The sequence below is a fragment of the Microchirus variegatus genome (assembly GCF_963457635.1).
Source record: "Microchirus variegatus genome assembly, chromosome: 9".
Classification (NCBI taxonomy): Eukaryota; Metazoa; Chordata; class Actinopteri; order Pleuronectiformes; family Soleidae; genus Microchirus; species Microchirus variegatus.
Genome location: NC_139810.1, coordinates 15424969 through 15442566, shown reverse-complemented (window position 1 = coordinate 15442566; position 17598 = coordinate 15424969). Strand labels below are relative to the sequence as shown.

Genomic DNA, 17598 nt, shown 5'->3' with positions numbered 1-17598 from the left:
CAAAACGTCATACTATACTATGTCATCGACCTCAATGTCATACCACACTATTTCGTCCAAAATCTGACCATTTTTTTGAAAAAAAAACTTTTGGTTCAAAATTTGACAAAAATGTCATCCTATACTGTCGTCCAAAATCCTATACTTCTTTATTTTTAGTCCAAAATCTGACCAAGACGTCATACTATACTATGTCTTTGACCTCAATGTAATATAACACTATTTCTTCCAAAATCTGACTATTTTTTTGAAAAATATGTTGTATAGTATTGTATAGTTGCCTTGGCCATACAATTAAAAAACCTTTATATTTTTGCCCTCAATTTCAATATGACCTGCCATCCACTTTGGCACCAGAATATTAACAAGATTCACTGCTTGTTGGAATCAACCCATCCTTATTTAATTGCTCTTTTTTTTCCCACATGCTTCCACTTGCCAAGTTTCAGTTTAGAGTAAACTCTCATTGCAAGGCTGGTTCTCACAGCAAAACTGAGCTAGTGTACATTCCACCACAAGTTCTAACTAGAAATGTTGTCACCTGTCATTACATGTGAGATAAAATACAGTCATGTCCCAGATTAAAGGGTGCCACTGCATTTAAGAAAGTATTTCATGAAATAATCTTTTAAATAACCTTTTCTTGAAATGTGACAGATCAAGCCTCTTTTTGATATGTTTCTTATTTAGTTTCATTAGCATTAGTACTTTTATACAAAAAAATTGCATTATTAACACAACTATACCAAATGTAGTGGCCTGAGTTTTATTTTGTGCACATAAATGTTTCATGTAACATGCAGGTGTCTTGCAAAGAGCTGTGTAATGTTACACTTCAAGGTTTCAGGGTAAAAAGAATAGCCATCTATTTAACGGCTAATGGCTAGACCCTCATGTGCAGGATAAAGCAGAAGAAAATGAATGAATAAACCATTGAAATTGAAACAGGAACTGTATGAACTGCTGTGTGTGGAAGGTGATTTGTTTGATGCCATTTCCAAATAACATTTAGTATTTCCAAATAAAGTGATAAAAATGAAAATGTGTTACTGACCATCTTACCAAAAATGAATGCTTGAAAATGTTTATTAAAAAAAAATCATCAACATTCTTTGCTCTCTCTTACACATGCACACACTATATAGATATACATATTAGTCACTTCTGAAACTTTTTGTGTTTTTTTTTTAGGGTTTTAAGTCATATGCCAACCTGTTTGCAACGTCTCACTTTACCAACACAATGTCGCTATTTGTCTTGAAACAACTCACTTCCTGGGTGCAGATTGGGAATATGGCTTAAACAGAGTTAAACAAGATTTAAACACTCCTACACTATGAAAGACACAGTCTTGGGGAGCTGATAGGCTTGATTAGCAATGTGTGAACTCATGTCACACAATGGCGACAATGGCGTAAGTAGGCTGTAGTTTATGTACACAAGTTATTTTAACTTACATATATGGTATACATAAAGTGTAAGAGAGTGTAAGATAGACGAGAAAAAGCAGAAAAGGAAAGTGAAGTGCAGGTATTTTCTTTTGGGGTGTGACCTATTTTTGCCCTACAGCTTATTTAGATGTTACAATAGTAATAAGACTTGGAAGCCAACACCTTTATCTGGGTGGTTAAGAAGGCTTTCAACGAGTATTAACAGCTCCAAATATGTCAGAGCAAGAAATCAGGTTCACTTTTAACTCCTGATGTTAATTTAGCTGCAAGCGTATTACCCCAGTGTTTCACATTTTTAAAGGGAATAAAACTGTATTCAAAAAAAGTGCAGGAAGGACCCTTCCTGTGCAACTAGATAAAAAATTAAAATAAGATAATCACTGAACCTTGGAGATCATAGCAAAGTAATAAAATGTGATTATTACAGAAGATGGTATTTCCTCAAGCACCCACAAGATGCATGCCTGAACACATTAATAAAAGGATTTGTGTTGTGTGCTCTTAGCATACAAAGGTCATTGGATTTTTCTTCCCATACTTCTCCTTGCCACATTTTTTATATTGCCTTCACTTGGCTGGGTGTGTGTTACCTTGCCTCACTATATATACTTGTTTTTATACTTCTTTTCTTGTGCAGTAGGCCTGAATAGTGACCCTTTCAAGTTTCCCTTATTATCCTCCAACAGTAGCCAGTGAACATGGTACCAGTTTATTGGGAGCTTTGGAGTTTTCCCTTGTTGCTGGCAGTTTTGAGGCACTTAGGGACACATCCTGCCAGTCTGGGACGATGTTGTTAAGCCATGTTTCCTTAAACACAAAAGTGCAGCACTCTTTCACTTTCCTGGTGGTCAGTTGCAGAAGATGGATGTGGTCCAGCTTATTTTCCAAAGAAAGGGATAGCTGGCTTGTGAGCATTAACTGCTCGCGTTGGATACGGAGAGCCCGCAAAGAGACGGCTCCAGGAGCAATGCACACAGAAAAAGGCTCATCTGTCTGCAGGGCCAGTGAAGGATAGCCAAAGGGCCCGGAGGTTGTATCATGCCCAGGTGTGATCTAGGTAAATCTCAGTACATAAAGGTCAGGGATGGAAACCTCTGTTGAATGAGTTTTTGGGAAAATTATTGTCAATTTAGTTCGCTGCTGCTTCAAGAAATGCTAGCTAAAAATATATACAGAAACACAAAGCCACATGGCAAATTTTTTGCAGGTACACTGCCAACTTCTCTGGAGTCGAACGCATCTGAGATGGACAGTGAAACAGTGGAAATGGTTGAGTCCATTTTACAGCATATTTTAGGGGAGAAGGACATCAACATGTACATGTTAAAGAAAGAAAAAGACCATCCATGTTGTTATAAACAAATGGTACAAAAACCAGCATATGTGATTGTTTGGGGGGATTGTAACTGTAAGTTTCGAACTACTTTCGAAAGCCATCCCGAAAAGGTGCTAGATGTTGCTAGAAGACGTTATACGCTAATTTGCATATTTGTCACATCACCATGGCTCATTTTGCACACACACACACACAGGGACAACATGCACACTCCATGAAGAAAGGCTCTTGTTCCAAACCCAGGTCATCCTGCTGCAAAGGCAGGAGGGCTACAAGGCAGGAGTGCTAACCACTGCACAAGCCACACGGTTGGATTGTGTAATTAATCTTTTCAGCAAGTTCAGACACGGTGTTGAAGATTAACTCTGAAACTGAAAACAAAATGAGGTCTTGAAGTAACACCATCATCGCCATGGTTAAGATACATTGGTGTAAATAGGCCGCGCAAGATCATTTGCTTTCCTCATCATCATCCTCTAATTAGATTAGATTAGAACTATTTTTGTGACATTATAGTTCAGGTTTTAGTTCATTATTAATCATAATCCAAATTGATAAATAGCTAGATTCATGAGACTAAAACAGTAAATTGGCTCTTTTCCCTTCTTTAAAATGCCTTTTTAAAGCATGGTGTGCAAAAGGAACTTTAATTAATATTACATTTATCAACTGAATATTATAATGTTCATATGAGTATCATTATTAATTTTTGATAGTGACAAACTAGGAGCCACACTTGACACTTGGGGTTGCGCACCGACAACTCCGCAATTCGAGACTGCGTGGTGCAGATGGGAGTGGATGCAGCCAAACGAGATGAGCTGGTGAAACTAAGCGTGGTGAGAGCTATGCGAGAGAGGGATGAATAAATCGGTGGAACCGAGGCAACAACTTGAGACTGTGATCGCTCGTGATGGTTCGACAGGGACACATGTACGGCCGTGCATGTAGTCTGTTGACTGACTTGAGATGAACTGCAGCCTTATGCTATTGTTGCTGCGACGTCCAAAATGTCGAAAGTTAACATGAAAAAAAAAAAAAAAAAAAAAGAAGTAATAAAATTGTATGGGTAATGGGGGCGGGACTAGATAAGCTTTGCTTCTCCCGCTGTCCCTTTCGGTCATGTGTATGAATGTAAATGCTGATGTATGCAGATGTGATTACTTGTCATGCCCGAAATAAACGATTCATTCATTCATTCATTCACTTTGTTGTAATTTTAGAACGTTGGGTGAGGCTGGTAATCAAAATAGCATCTGCACTGTGGGGGTCCCTGTTAGTATGTTAACTAGAGAGTTCATTATTGGGAATATTGCAAATCAAGAAAGAGATGCTGAACAGCGGAAGATTTCAGCATCTACCCTCATCCTGGTAAGAATCAATTTCTGTTGTATTGTATCGTATTTAATATTTCATTGATTATAGTTTTTAATATGTGTTTGACATTGTCATCTTGTGATCTTTTTCTCATCTTATTCAGGCAAACAAAACTGTCAACAATCCAAGGAGAGAACGACCATCTTCAGTGGGCGCCCAGGATCATCTGTGACAACACATCTGTGACTGCTCCAAAGAGGTCACGTGTACCACCAGTGGATTGCACATTCCCCAGTAAAGACAAAGATAGGACGCTGTAGACACTGCAATTAAGGCTACTTCAATACACTCTGGAAGCAGAAAGGAACTGCTTTTTGGACAAACACTGTACATGAACACTGGTCTCAGTCCTTGTTGTCTTCTCCCACTTCCTCCATCATGTACTGGGTGTGTCCCGAAGTTTTCATTTAGCTTTTATTGGCCTAACAAACTATTATTCAGGATATTTACTGTTGTAGTGCTTTGTAAGCAATCCTCACTGCAAACCTTTCTGTTCAGCATATTTGTTCTGAAAGTGAGAGTCCAAAAACAGATATTCTGCTCAAATCTATGCCCGATGTTGCAATATTACAACATTTGTAAATGTCTTGAATATCTCCCACCCACTGCATACCACTAAATCAATGAAACTAAATAAATGAACTATTTTTTGCTATGTACAGAGGACATTTAGGGCTTTCAATGATACCAACGGGTGGGGCTTTGGTCATAATATTTTAAAAATACACACACACACAAACACACAGACATACACAAAAAACACCTTACATATGTGCACCAAAGGCCTCCTTTCACAAAATCTGAAAGGTAAAACATTTATTTTGCATATTTTTCTATTTTGGGGTGTTATAATGCTAGAGCTAGTGAGAGTAAATCTTGTGATATTGTTGTATTGTGGTGCTTCTGGCCATCCAAATTAACATTAAAGAATTGTCACATAGAATGTGCTAATGTGGCTGACTTCAGAATTTTCTTAAAAACTGCATTTGCAATGGAATAATAATAGTTATAGAGGTAAATATGAAACAATATGGTGTTTACTGTGCAATCTAAAACCATACTCTAAACATTGCCTATTTGAGCTTTGGTGTTCTTGTTTGGTATTTATTATATTTTCATTTTCAAAAACAAAACTGTGGATAATTGACGAGAGTTCCCCGCCCTGAACATTTAATATTTCAACCATGAAAATACTGTATATCATGGAAAGCTTTCAGCTAATGAAGTAATGAAACACTTTTTTTTCTCATCATGTCTCTCCTCCTCCTTCACCCCAGGCTCTGATGCCTTCTTCAGTGAGCACCTGGGTGTGTTGCGCCCTGATCACCTTACAGGGGTGGCACCTTTACCTGTCTGACAGGCTGAGCTGCTCCACCCCAATCTCCAACCAAGTGCTCTTTTCAGGATGCAGGTAACTGGTGGAGGGTTGAGGGGGTGGAGCTCACTGGGACCTCCCCTGCAGTTAGAAGCAGATAAAAATCCATCACAGACAGGAGGAAGGTGCTTAGAGGGACTTGACTCACCTCTTAGTGTGCTCCACTGCTCTGCCTAATCTCCCTCTCTCTCTTCCTTTGCTCCCCATCTACTTAAGCCATGGCATCGAGTATGCGTTTTACGAGCAGTAAGGGAGGGCAATCAGGAGGGCAATCAGGAGGGATATCATCATTTTCCTCAAGATCTGCCTATTCTTCTTCTAGCTCAGGGCCACGCGTTTCTAAATCATGGGGCATGAGCAGTTCCGGTGGCGGAGGAGGTAGTGCCATTGCTAGTGGTTTTGCTTTCGGTGGTAGTGGTGGTGGTGGTGGAGGTTATTTTGGTGGTGGAGGAGGAGGTTATGGTGGTGGTGGTGGTGGTGGTAGAGGCTTTGGTGGTGGAGGAGGAGGAGGTTATGGTGGTGGTGGAGGAGGTTATGGTGGTGGTGGAGGAGGTTATGGTGGTGGCGGAGGCTTCGGTGGTGGAGGTGGAGGCGGAGGCGGAGGTTTTGGCGGTGGATGTGTTCCAATCCAAGCAGTCACAGTCAACCAGAGCCTACTGGCCCCCCTGTGCCTTGAGATCGACCCCAACATTCAGACTGTCCGAACCGAGGAGAAAGAGCAGATCAAGACTCTGAACAACCGCTTTGCAAACTTCATTGACAAGGTGAGTGCCTTTTTTCTATTGATTACCTAAAAAGTTTGTCAGTTTTATGTCCCACACCATTTTTAATTACATAAGGTCTCAAGTGCTAAGTTTTTTTAATTGGCCAAATTATACATGCTCCATTCATTCATAATATTTCTGAAGAACTGTTCATCTGGGAAGGGAAAACATAAGCATTAGAAGTTGTGCAAATTTGAATAGCTGCATCATGCCTTTTAGGCAGTTAAATGGCAGAAATCAGCTTTTCAGTGTAATTTGCCCCTTAACAGCTGTCTATGTGTGTGGTAAAAGAAGGAAACGTAGGAGTGGTCATATCTAGTGACTGGTGGCTCTCAGTTTGACAGGAAGAAGTGATTGTGTTAATACCTATTTCACTTCTCATAGTGTATACAGTGTGATAATACCATATTTTGCAGAATATAACTTCCAGTGGTATGTCTCAGCTTGTCCAACTTGAAATGTGCCATTACCTTCTCTGACGAGAGAACTAATACAACTTTGTTACACTGTGCAGAGATATTTTAACATTGCAATTGCCAGTACTGGCACAGCTTGCTGTGTTTAAGTCACACACAGGTGTGGTTCTATGGCTCAAGTGAGTCAAGTAAAACAAAAGAAGACAAACATCTTTGTTTTCCCACATGTGGAGACATTGAATATAATCCACTCTGAGGCTGCATTTTATGAGATTAGGAAAGAAGAATAAAGGAACAACTGAAACTGTTGAATTTACATGCAGTGTTGTAGTGGTGCATTTATGACACTCCCTCTTATGCTCATATTGCTCATATCGCCATACCTTGTGCCCGTAATCATTTAACTTTATTGTAGTTTGGTTAATATGGTTTTGCAGCTGTATGCAAATGCAATATTTTCCCCAACTCTCAGTGGAACTAAACTTTGATCTAAATAATTCTACCTACCAGGTGCGTTTCCTGGAGCAGCAGAACAAAATGCTGGAGACCAAATGGAGTCTGCTGCAGGATCAGACCACCAGCCGCTCCAACATAGACGCCATGTTTGAGGCCTACATCGCCAACCTGCGCAGACAGCTAGATGGCCTTGGTAATGAGAAGGTGAAGTTAGAGGGAGAGCTGAAAAACATGCAAGGACTGGTTGAGGACTTCAAGAACAAGTGAGTTCATAACCAAGATAAACCAGGAATATCCCATCTTTGAGCAGACTGACAAGTTGATTGAACTTTTGCATCAGCTGATTTTTTTCATCCCATTGTGTCAGATATGAAGATGAAATCAACAAGCGTGCTAGCGTGGAGAATGAATTTGTGCTCCTCAAGAAGGTGAGAGGCGTCTACAGCTCTACAGCATGTTGAGGAAAACAGCTTAAATACCATACTGACCATCACTAATGAACGCCACTTTCCTCTTCCCCAATAATGTAGGATGTAGATGGTGCCTACATGAACAAAGTTGAGCTGGAAGCCAAAGTCGATTCCATTCAAGATGAGATTAACTTCCTCAGAAGTGTGTATGAGGCTGTAAGTAAAATGAACCATGGCTCAGTCAGCACTGTTTATTTTTTCCCCTTTAGCAGAAATAACCCATAAAAACAGATGCTTTTAACTGTATCTAAAACACCCATATACCCTTTGTTCAGGAGCTGCGTGAGCTTCAAGGCCAGATCAAGGACACCTCTGTCATTGTGGAGATGAATAACGCCCGTGTCCTGGACATGGATTCGATTGTGGCTGAAGTCAAGCTTCAATATCAAGAAATTGCCAATCGCAGCCGTGAAGACACAGAATCGTGGTATAGCCAAAAGGTGTGTAGAGGGCAAAATTAATCTCATTATGTTCAGTATGAAACAAACATACTTCAACCACATATTTGGAAAATGTAGTAAGTTACCTTTAATGTTCTTCTTATTTCAGGTCACAGCGATGCAGTCGTCTGCAAATGAGGCCGGAGATAGCGTTCGCCAGTCAAAGAGTGAGATTGCTGAACTCAACCGTATGATTAGCCGCCTTCAGAATGAAATTGAGGCAGTCAAAGGACAGGTATTCACTTCACTTGCAGACATCTTAGCCTCCCAAATTTTTTTTTTTAAAACAATCCTCGTATCAAAAATGCATGTTGAAAATCAGGTAAAGTGTAGAACATCACATCTCACAATATTTTCCAACCTCTCAGCGTTCAAACCTGGAGGCTCAGATTGCTGAGGCTGAGGAGCGTGGAGAGCTGGCTGTGAAGGATGCCAAGGAACGCATGAAGGACCTGGAAGAGGCCCTGCAGAGAGCCAAACAAGACATGGCCCGCCAGGTCCGTGAATACCAAGAGCTCATGAATGTCAAGTTGGCTCTGGACATAGAGATTGCCACCTACAGAAAGCTTCTGGAAGGAGAAGAAATCAGGTAAAAGCTCAGATACTGTGGACTCAAGACAGTTACACCGTAGCACCTTGTAAGGCCGCAACATTAATAGCTCAGATTGGTCATTTATTATATGTACCTCTTTGCAGAATTGCCAGTGGTGGTGGAGAGGCAAAGATCCACGTACAGTCCTCAACCAGCAGCTATGGTATGTATCGACATGTCTCTACTAATTAGGTCAAATATATATCAAGTTAGTTCTCTCGATTTGATGGAAGATGTGAATCAGTAAGCAATGAGTAAAATTTGGAAGAAGTGTAACGGAAATGTTTTATCCTCATTACCAGGTGGTGGCGGCGGAGGAGGCGGCGGAGGTGGAGGCGGCTATGGTGGAGGTGGAGGCGGCTATGGCGGAGGTGGAGGCGGCTATGGCGGAGGTGGAGGCGGCTATGGCGGAGGCGGCTATGGCGGTGGCAGCATGGGAGGAGGCGGCGGCATGGGAGGAGGCGGCAGCATGGGAGGCGGTGGAGGCTATAGCAGCAGCTTTAGCAGTAGCACAAGGACCACTCGCTATTAAAAACAGCTATTGTCTTCTTTGTCATTGTGTTCGCTTCCTCATGAATGCTTAAAACCATTTCCACAAAGCTCTCCACTTCTTTGCCTTCAGACACTGAGCAGCCTTCAGTGTGAGTCAGTTCTCTTCCTTTATCAGTCAGCCAGGTTGACTTTTGGTTTGCTGGATGTGCTCTTGTGTAGAATAAGAGGGTGTTTGTTGTGTCATGACAATTTTTTTATTTTTTTTTTAATTAGGCGAGAGTCATTTCACACAAAATGAGAACTGCAGTTCAGAGATGTGCACAGTAACATGTGTGGATGGTGTGCTCTGTCTTGGATTCACAAGACTTTCAGTACATGCCACCATATACTATTACTCTAATAACACTGCATTTTCTCTTGAGTCTCCTCTGTTGTTACACATCTGTCATATTCTTTTTCATTTTGACATCACCAAAAGCAACCACATATAACACTTTAATATTTGAGTTTTGGGATCATCTTTTTCTTCTCCTGAGAAGATGAGATCTCATAGAAATGGTGTTTACTCCTTTATTTTCACTTTCACTCTGAATAAAAATAAAGTTTAGGCTGACTGTGATAACCAGATTTATTGTGAAATTGTACCATCAAAATGTCTGCAATAAATCTGAGTTCATCTTTGGCATTTCAGCAGATCTGTTTGTTCTTATTGATATTTGGGGTAGCATAACCTTTGAATTATATGTACATAAAGCACTGAATGTGTGAGTGAATCTGTGTGAATGGGAAAAGATATTGTAACTAGTGGCTGTGAGGTGACTAACTTTTACTGTTTCTGATCACAACTGAACACTCTTATTATAAGGGCTGGGAAAATAATGGGCATATCAACCCCATCCACACATTATCCATCCATCCATTATCTACTGCTTTATCCTCCAAAGGAGGGTTGCAGGGGGTGCTGTGCCAATCTTAGCTGACATAGGGCGATAGGCGGGGTACACCCTGGACAGTTTGCCAGTCCATCACAGGGCCACATATAGAGACAAACAACCGTTTCACTCTCACACTTACGGTCAATTTAGAGTGTCCAATTTACATAATTCCCATTTTGCCCTATTTGGACTGTGGGAGGAAGCCAGAGAACTCGGAGAAAACCCCCACACACAGGGGGAGAACATGCAAACTCCATGCAGAAAGGCTAATTAATGAATTATTAATATTCAAAATTCATCACCAATCACGTTGGTGTCCCCAACAATAATAGTACTTACAAAAGGTTTCATTATTGGTCCAGTCGAGAGACAGTGCAGGTGATGTGCTGTTCTGGCAGTCTTGTAACCAAGCGTACGCCCTTGCTTACAATAACAATCCAAGCCATATATTGGCGAAAACATGCACTTTTTATAGATATAACTAAGATTACACTGAAGCCGTTGCCAGCTGCCACTCGAGATGATCTACTGGAACAATTATGAAAAGTTTTGTCAGTACTATTCATGTGCACACCCACATTTATAAACACCGGGCCCAGGTCGAAAAAATACTGGTTTTTAAAATAAAATAATCACTGAACCTTGGCGATCATAGCAAAGTATTAAAATGTGATTATTACAGAAGATGGTATTTCCTCAAGCACCCACAAGATGCATGCCCGAACACATTAATAAAAGGATTTGTGTTGTGTGCTCTCAGCATACAAAGGTCACTGAATTTTTCTTCCCATACTTCTCCTTGCTACATTTTTCATATTTCCTTCAGTTGGCTGGGTGTGTGTTACCTTGCCTCACTATATATACTTTTTATATACTTCTTTGCTTGTGCAGTAGGCCTGAATAGTGACCCTTTCAAGTCTCCCTTATTATCCTCCAACAGTAGCCAGTGAACATGGTACCAGTGTAGTGTATCTGATGCCTTCTTCAGTGAGCACCATGGGTGTGTTGCGCCCTGATCACCTTACAGGGGTGGCACCTTTACCTGTCTGACAGGCTGAGCTGCTCCACCCCAATCTCCAACCAAGTGCTCTTTTCAGGATGCAGGTAACTGGTGGAGGGTTGAGGGGGTGGAGCTCACTGGGACCTCCCCTGCAGTTAGAGGCAGATAAAAATCCATCACAGACAGGAGGAAGGTGCTTAGAGGGACTTGACTCACCTCTTAGTGTGCTCCACTGCTCTGCCTAATCTCCCTCTCTCTCTTCCTCTGCTCCCCATCTACTTAAGCCATGGCATCGAGTATGCGTTTTACGAGCCGTAAGGGAGGGCAATCAGGAGGGCAATCAGGAGGGATATCATCATTTTCCTCAAGATCTGCCTATTCTTCTTCTAGCTCAGGGCCACGCGTTTCTAAATCATGGGGCATGAGCAGTTCCGGTGGCGGAGGAGGTAGTGCCATTGCTAGTGGTTTTGCTTTCGGTGGTAGTGGTGGTGGTGGTGGTGGAGGTTATTTTGGTGGTGGAGGAGGAGGTTATGGTGGTGGTGGTGGTAGAGGCTTTGGTGGTGGAGGAGGAGGTTATGGTGGTGGTGGAGGAGGTTTTGGTGGTGGTGGAGGAGGTTATGGTGGTGGCGGAGGCTTCGGTAGTGGAGGTGGAGGCGGAGGTTTTGGCGGTGGAATCACAGCGGTCACAGTCAACCAGAGCCTACTGGCCCCCCTGTGCCTTGAGATCGACCCCACCATTCAGACTGTCCGAACCGAGGAGAAAGAGCAGATCAAGACTCTGAACAACCGCTTTGCAAACTTCATTGACAAGGTGAGTGCCTTTTTTCTATTGATTACCTAAAAAGTTTGTCAGTTTTATGACCCACACCATTTTCAATTACATAAGGTCTCAAGTGCTAAGTTTTTTTTAATTGGTCAAATTATACATGCTCCATTCATTCATAATATTTCTGAAGAACTGTTCATCTGGGAAGGGAAAACATAAGCATTAGAAGTTGTGCAAATTTGAATAGCTGCATCATGCCTTTTAGGCAGTTAAATGGCAGTAATCAGCTTTTCAGTGTAATTTGCCCCTTAACAGCTGTCTATGTGTGTGGTAAAAGAAGGAAACGTAGGAGTGGTCATATCTAGTGACTGGTGGCTCTCAGTTTGACAGGAAGAAGTGATTGTGTTAATACCTATTTCACTTCTCATAGTGTATACAGTGTGATAATACCATATTTTGCAGAATATAACTTCCAGTGGTATGTCTCAGCTTGTCCAACTTGAAATGTGCCATTACCTTCTCTGACGAGAGAACTAATACAGCTATGTTACACTGTGCAGAGATATTTTAACATTGCAATTGCCAGTACTGGCACAGCTTGCTGTGTTTAAGTCACACATAGGTGTGGTTCTATGGCTCAAGTGAGTCAAGTAAAACAAAAGAAGACAAACATCTTTGTTTTCCCACATGTGGAGACATTGAATATAATCCACTCTGAGGCTGCATTTTATGAGATTAGGAAAGAAGAATAAAGGAGTCAAGTAAAACAAAAGAAGACAAACATCTTTGTTTTCCCACATGTGGAGACATTGAATATAATCCACTCTGAGGCTGCATTTTATGAGATTAGGAAAGAAGAATAAAGGAACAACTGAAACTGTTGAATTTACATGCAGTGTTGTAGTGGTGCATTTATGACACTCCCTCTTATGCTCATATTGCTCATATCGCCATACCTTGTGCCCGTAATCATTTAACTTTATTGTAGTTTGGTTAATATGGTTTTGCAGCTGTATGCAAATGCAATATTTTCCCCAACTCTCAGTGGAACTAAACTTTGATCTAAATAATTCTACCTACCAGGTGCGTTTCCTGGAGCAGCAGAACAAAATGCTGGAGACCAAATGGAGTCTGCTGCAGGAACAGACCACCAGCCGCTCCAACATAGACGCCATGTTTGAGGCCTACATCGCCAACCTGCGCAGACAGCTAGATGGCCTTGGTAATGAGAAGGTGAAGTTAGAGGGAGAGCTGAAAAACATGCAAGGACTGGTAGAGGACTTCAAGAACAAGTGAGTTCATAACCAAGATAAACCAGGAATATCCCATCTTTGAGCAGACTGACAAGTTGATTGAACTTTTGCATCAGCTGATTTTTTTCATCCCTATGTGTCAGATATGAAGATGAAATCAACAAGCGTGCTAGCGTGGAGAATGAATTTGTGCTCCTCAAGAAGGTGAGAGGAGTCTACAGCTCTACAGCATGTTGAGGAAAACAGCTTAAATACTATACTGACCATCACTAATGAACGCCACTTTCCTCTTCCCCAATAATGTAGGATGTAGATGGTGCCTTCATGAACAAAGTTGAGCTGGAAGCCAAAGTCGATTCCATTCAAGATGAGATTAACTTCCTCAGAAGTGTGTATGAGGCTGTAAGTAAAATGAACCATGGCTCAGTCAGCACTGTTTATTTTTTTCCCCTTTAGCAGAAATAACCCATAAAAACAGATGCTTTTAACTGTATCTAAAACACCCATATACCCTTTGTTCAGGAGCTGCGTGAGCTTCAAGGCCAGATCAAGGACACCTCTGTCATTGTGGAGATGGATAACTCCCGCGTCCTGGACATGGATGCGATTGTGGCTGAAGTCAAGCTTCAATATCAAGAAATTGCCAATCGCAGCCGTGAAGACACAGAATCGTGGTATAGCCAAAAGGTGTGTAGAGGGCAAAATTAATCTCATTATGTTCAGTATGAAACAAACATACTTCAACCACATATTTGGAAACTGTAGTAAGTTACCTTTAATCTTCTTATTACTTAAGGTCACAGCGATGCAGTCGTCTGCAAATGAGGCCGGAGATAGCGTTCGCCAGTCAAAGAGTGAGATTGCTGAACTCAACCGTATGATTAGCCGCCTTCAGAATGAAATTGAGGCAGTCAAAGGACAGGTATTCACTTCACTTGCAGACATCTTAGACTCCCCAATTTTTTTAAAAAACAATCCTGATTTCAAAAATGCATGTTGAAAATCAGGTAAAGTGTAGAACATCACATCTCACAATATTTTCCAACCTCTCAGCGTTCAAACCTCGAGGCTCAGATTGCTGAGGCTGAGGAGCGTGGAGAGCTGGCTGTGAAGGATGCCAAGGAACGCATGAAGGACCTGGAAGAGGCCCTGCAGAGAGCCAAACAAGACATGGCCCGCCAGGTCCGTGAATACCAAGAGCTCATGAATGTCAAGTTGGCTCTGGACATAGAGATTGCCACCTACAGAAAGCTTCTGGAAGGAGAAGAAATCAGGTAAAAGCTCAGATACTGTGGACTCAAGACAGTTACACCGTAGCACCTTGTAAGGCAGCAACATTAATAGCTCAGATTGGTCATTTATTATATGTACCTCTTTGCAGAATTGCCAGTGGTGGTGGAGAGGCAAAGATCCACGTACAGTCTTCAACCACCAGCTATGGTATGTATCGACATGTCTCTACTATTTAGGTCAAATATATATCAAGTTAGTTCTCTCGATTTGATGGAAGATGTGAATCAGTAAGCAATGAGTAAAATTTGGAAGAAGTGTAACGGAAATGTTTTATCCTCATTACCAGGTGGTGGCGGCGGAGGAGGCGGCAGCAGCTTTGGTAGTAGCATGGGAGGTGGCGGAGGTGGAGGCGGCTATGGCGGAGGTGGAGGCGGCTATGGCGGAGGCGGCTATGGTGGCGGCAGCATGGGAGGAGGCGGCGGCATGGGAGGAGGCAGCAGCATGGGAGGCGGTGGAGGCTATAGCAGCAGCTTTAGCAGTAGCACAAGGACCACTCGCTATTAAAAACAGCTATTGTCTTCTCCTCATTGTGTTCGCTTCCTCATGTATGCTTAAAACCATTTCCACAAAGCTCTCCACTTCTTTGCCTTCAGACACTGAGCAGCCTTCGGTGTGAGTCAGTTCTCTTCCTTTATCAGTCAGCCAGGTTGACTTTTGGTTTGCTGGATGTGCTCTTGTGTAGACTAGGAGGCTGTTTGTTGTGTCATGACAATTTTTTTATTTTTTTTTAATTAGGCGAGAGTCATTTCACACAAAATGAGAACTGCAGTTCAGAGATGTGCACAGTAACATGTGTGGATGGTGTGCTCTGTCTTGGATTCACAAGACTTTCAGTACATGCCACCATATACTATTACTCTAATAACACTGCATTTTCTCTTGAGTCTCCTCTGTTGTTACACATCTGTCATATTCTTTTTCATTTTGACATCACCAAAAGCAACCACATATAACACTTTAATATTTGAGTTTTGGGATCATCTTTTTCTTCTCCTGAGATGATGAGATCTCATAGAAATGGTGTTTACTCCTTTATTTTCACTTTCACTCTGAATAAAAATAAAGTTTAGGCTGACTGTGATAACCAGATTTACTGTGAAATTGTACCATCAATATGTCTGCAATAAATCTGAGTTCATCTTTGGCATTTCAGCAGATCTGTTTGTTCTTATTGATATTTGGGGTAGCATAACCTTTGAATTATATGTACATAAAGCACTGAATGTGTGAGTGAATCTGTGTGAATGGGAAAAGATATTGTAACTAGTGGCTGTGAGGTGACTAACTTTTACTGTTTCTGATCACAACTGAACACTCTTATTATAAGGGCTGGGAAAATAATGGGCATATCAACCCCATCCACACATTATCCGTCCATCCATTATCTACTGCTTTATTCTCCATAGGAGGGTTGCAGGGGGTGCTGTGCCAATCTCAGCTGAAATAGGGCGATAGGCGGGGTACACCCTGGACAGTTTGCCAGTCCATCACAGGGCCACATATAGAGACAAACAACCGTTTCACTCTCACACTTACAGTCAATTTAGAGTGTCCAATTTACATAATTCCCATTTTGCTTGTTTTTGGACTGTGGGAGGAAGCCAGAGAACTCGGAGAAAACCCCCACACACAGGGGGAGAACATGCAAACTCCATGGAGAAAGGCTAATTAATGAATTATTAATATTCAAAATTCATCACCAATCACGTTGGTGTCCCCAACAATAATAGTACTTACAAAAGGTTTCATTTATTGGTCCAGTCGAACAAGAGACAGTGCAGGTGATGTGCTGTTCTGGCAGTCTTGTAACCAAGCATACGCCCTTGCTTACAATAACAATCCAAGACATTTATTTTGACATGCACTTTTTATAGATATAACTAAGATTACACTGAAGCCGTTGCCAGCTGCCACCCGAGATGATCTACTGGACCAATTTTGAAAAGTTTTGTCAGTACTATTCATGTGCACACCCACATTTATAAACACCGGGCCCAGGTCGAAAAAATACTGGAATTTCCCTTTCAAAGTAAATCACAGACTTGGAAAGCTGAATGGGGATCTGCCTCCATCGTTTCTTCCAGTTTGTATTTAGCTATGGGGAACTACTAGTTACTACTAGTTACAAAACTGATGCAACCTCACCCAGAAAATTATGGAGCAGTAAACTGTCAGATCAAGCTGTTAACTCTGAAGCAACTCTCAGACACTTTCCCCCTCTGGTTACAGGATATGCTCATTATTTTTGACTGCTAGACAACAGTTAAGTCAGTCCAGCTGTGGAACTATTTTTGTTGGTGGAGCCATAAAACTTGCAATATTATACATATATATATTGTGCTGTTGTACCAAATATCATCACCGCTGTGACATGGTATCAGGTATCACAGCCATGCTAATGATAATCAGTACAACAGCAGTCCCTCCTGGTGATTTAGCCTAACTGTAGTGGAGGAAAACGTCAGCATCCACCTTCATAGCTTCAACAGCCTGTGTGTTGCGTTCACTCTCCTGTTGTAAATGTATACTCCAATTCTAGATAGAAACACTAGATAAGCCCCAAACTGACGGCCCTGGCCCTGGTTAATGTGCGGTCCAGCACAAAAAAAGTTGAGTTGGCAAGACACTAGGAAAAGGTGGACGTTGAAAAGACAGGTTCCTTGCTGACAGGATTCCTGTGTGGTCAGCCCATGATAGTTACATAGGTACACTATGCTCACATCCATCTGAAACCTGCAACAGGTTCAAGATATGGTTGTGATTGGATACAGATACATACAGTAAGAGGCTACTGTGGATCAGTGGTAGAGCGACTTTCAACTGGAAGATGTTGGTCCAATTCCTGGCTCTGCTAGTCTACATGTAGAGGTGTCATTGGGCAAGACACTTACTAACTCCACATTGTGTGGGTTAAGTGTGAATGGATGTGAAAGATGTATGATGTAAATGCACTGTACAAGGCAGCTGGCACTCTAGTACACTCTTAGAAATAAGGGTTCCAAAAGGGTCCTTCTACAAGGGCTGAGGTTCTACTTTGCTTCAAGGGTTCTTGGTAACCAGTGGCGGATCTAGAAAATTCTACATGGGGTGGCAAAGCGGGGTCAAGGGGCCTTTAGCAGGGTGGCAAGGGATGGCGCAAGAATCCCCAAATGTAAACGGATTTAATACAACAAACATAAAAA

General features: G+C 41.7%; 1 protein-coding gene and 1 pseudogene across 2 annotated transcripts; both read left to right on the top strand.

Annotated features, from left to right (window-relative positions):
• Window positions 1-5696: 5696 nt before the first annotated feature.
• LOC310931512 (keratin, type II cytoskeletal 8-like) lies at window positions 5697-9854 on the top strand (annotated as a pseudogene). Its single transcript, XR_014593141.1, has 9 exons — window positions 5697-6303; window positions 7230-7438; window positions 7543-7603; window positions 7706-7801; window positions 7921-8085; window positions 8195-8320; window positions 8454-8674; window positions 8782-8840; window positions 8980-9854. The product of XR_014593141.1 is annotated as a keratin, type II cytoskeletal 8-like (transcript).
• Window positions 9855-11315: 1461 nt separating this feature from the next.
• On the top strand, window positions 11316-15556 carry LOC310931513 (keratin, type II cytoskeletal 8-like). The gene is made up of 9 exons (XM_083894687.1): window positions 11316-11915; window positions 12954-13162; window positions 13267-13327; window positions 13430-13525; window positions 13646-13810; window positions 13920-14045; window positions 14177-14397; window positions 14505-14563; window positions 14703-15556. The coding sequence occupies exons 1-9, from the start codon at window positions 11391-11393 to the stop codon at window positions 14918-14920; spliced, it is 1680 nt and encodes a 559-aa protein (XP_083750813.1). The 5' UTR covers window positions 11316-11390; the 3' UTR covers window positions 14921-15556.
• Window positions 15557-17598: the final 2042 nt, after the last annotated feature.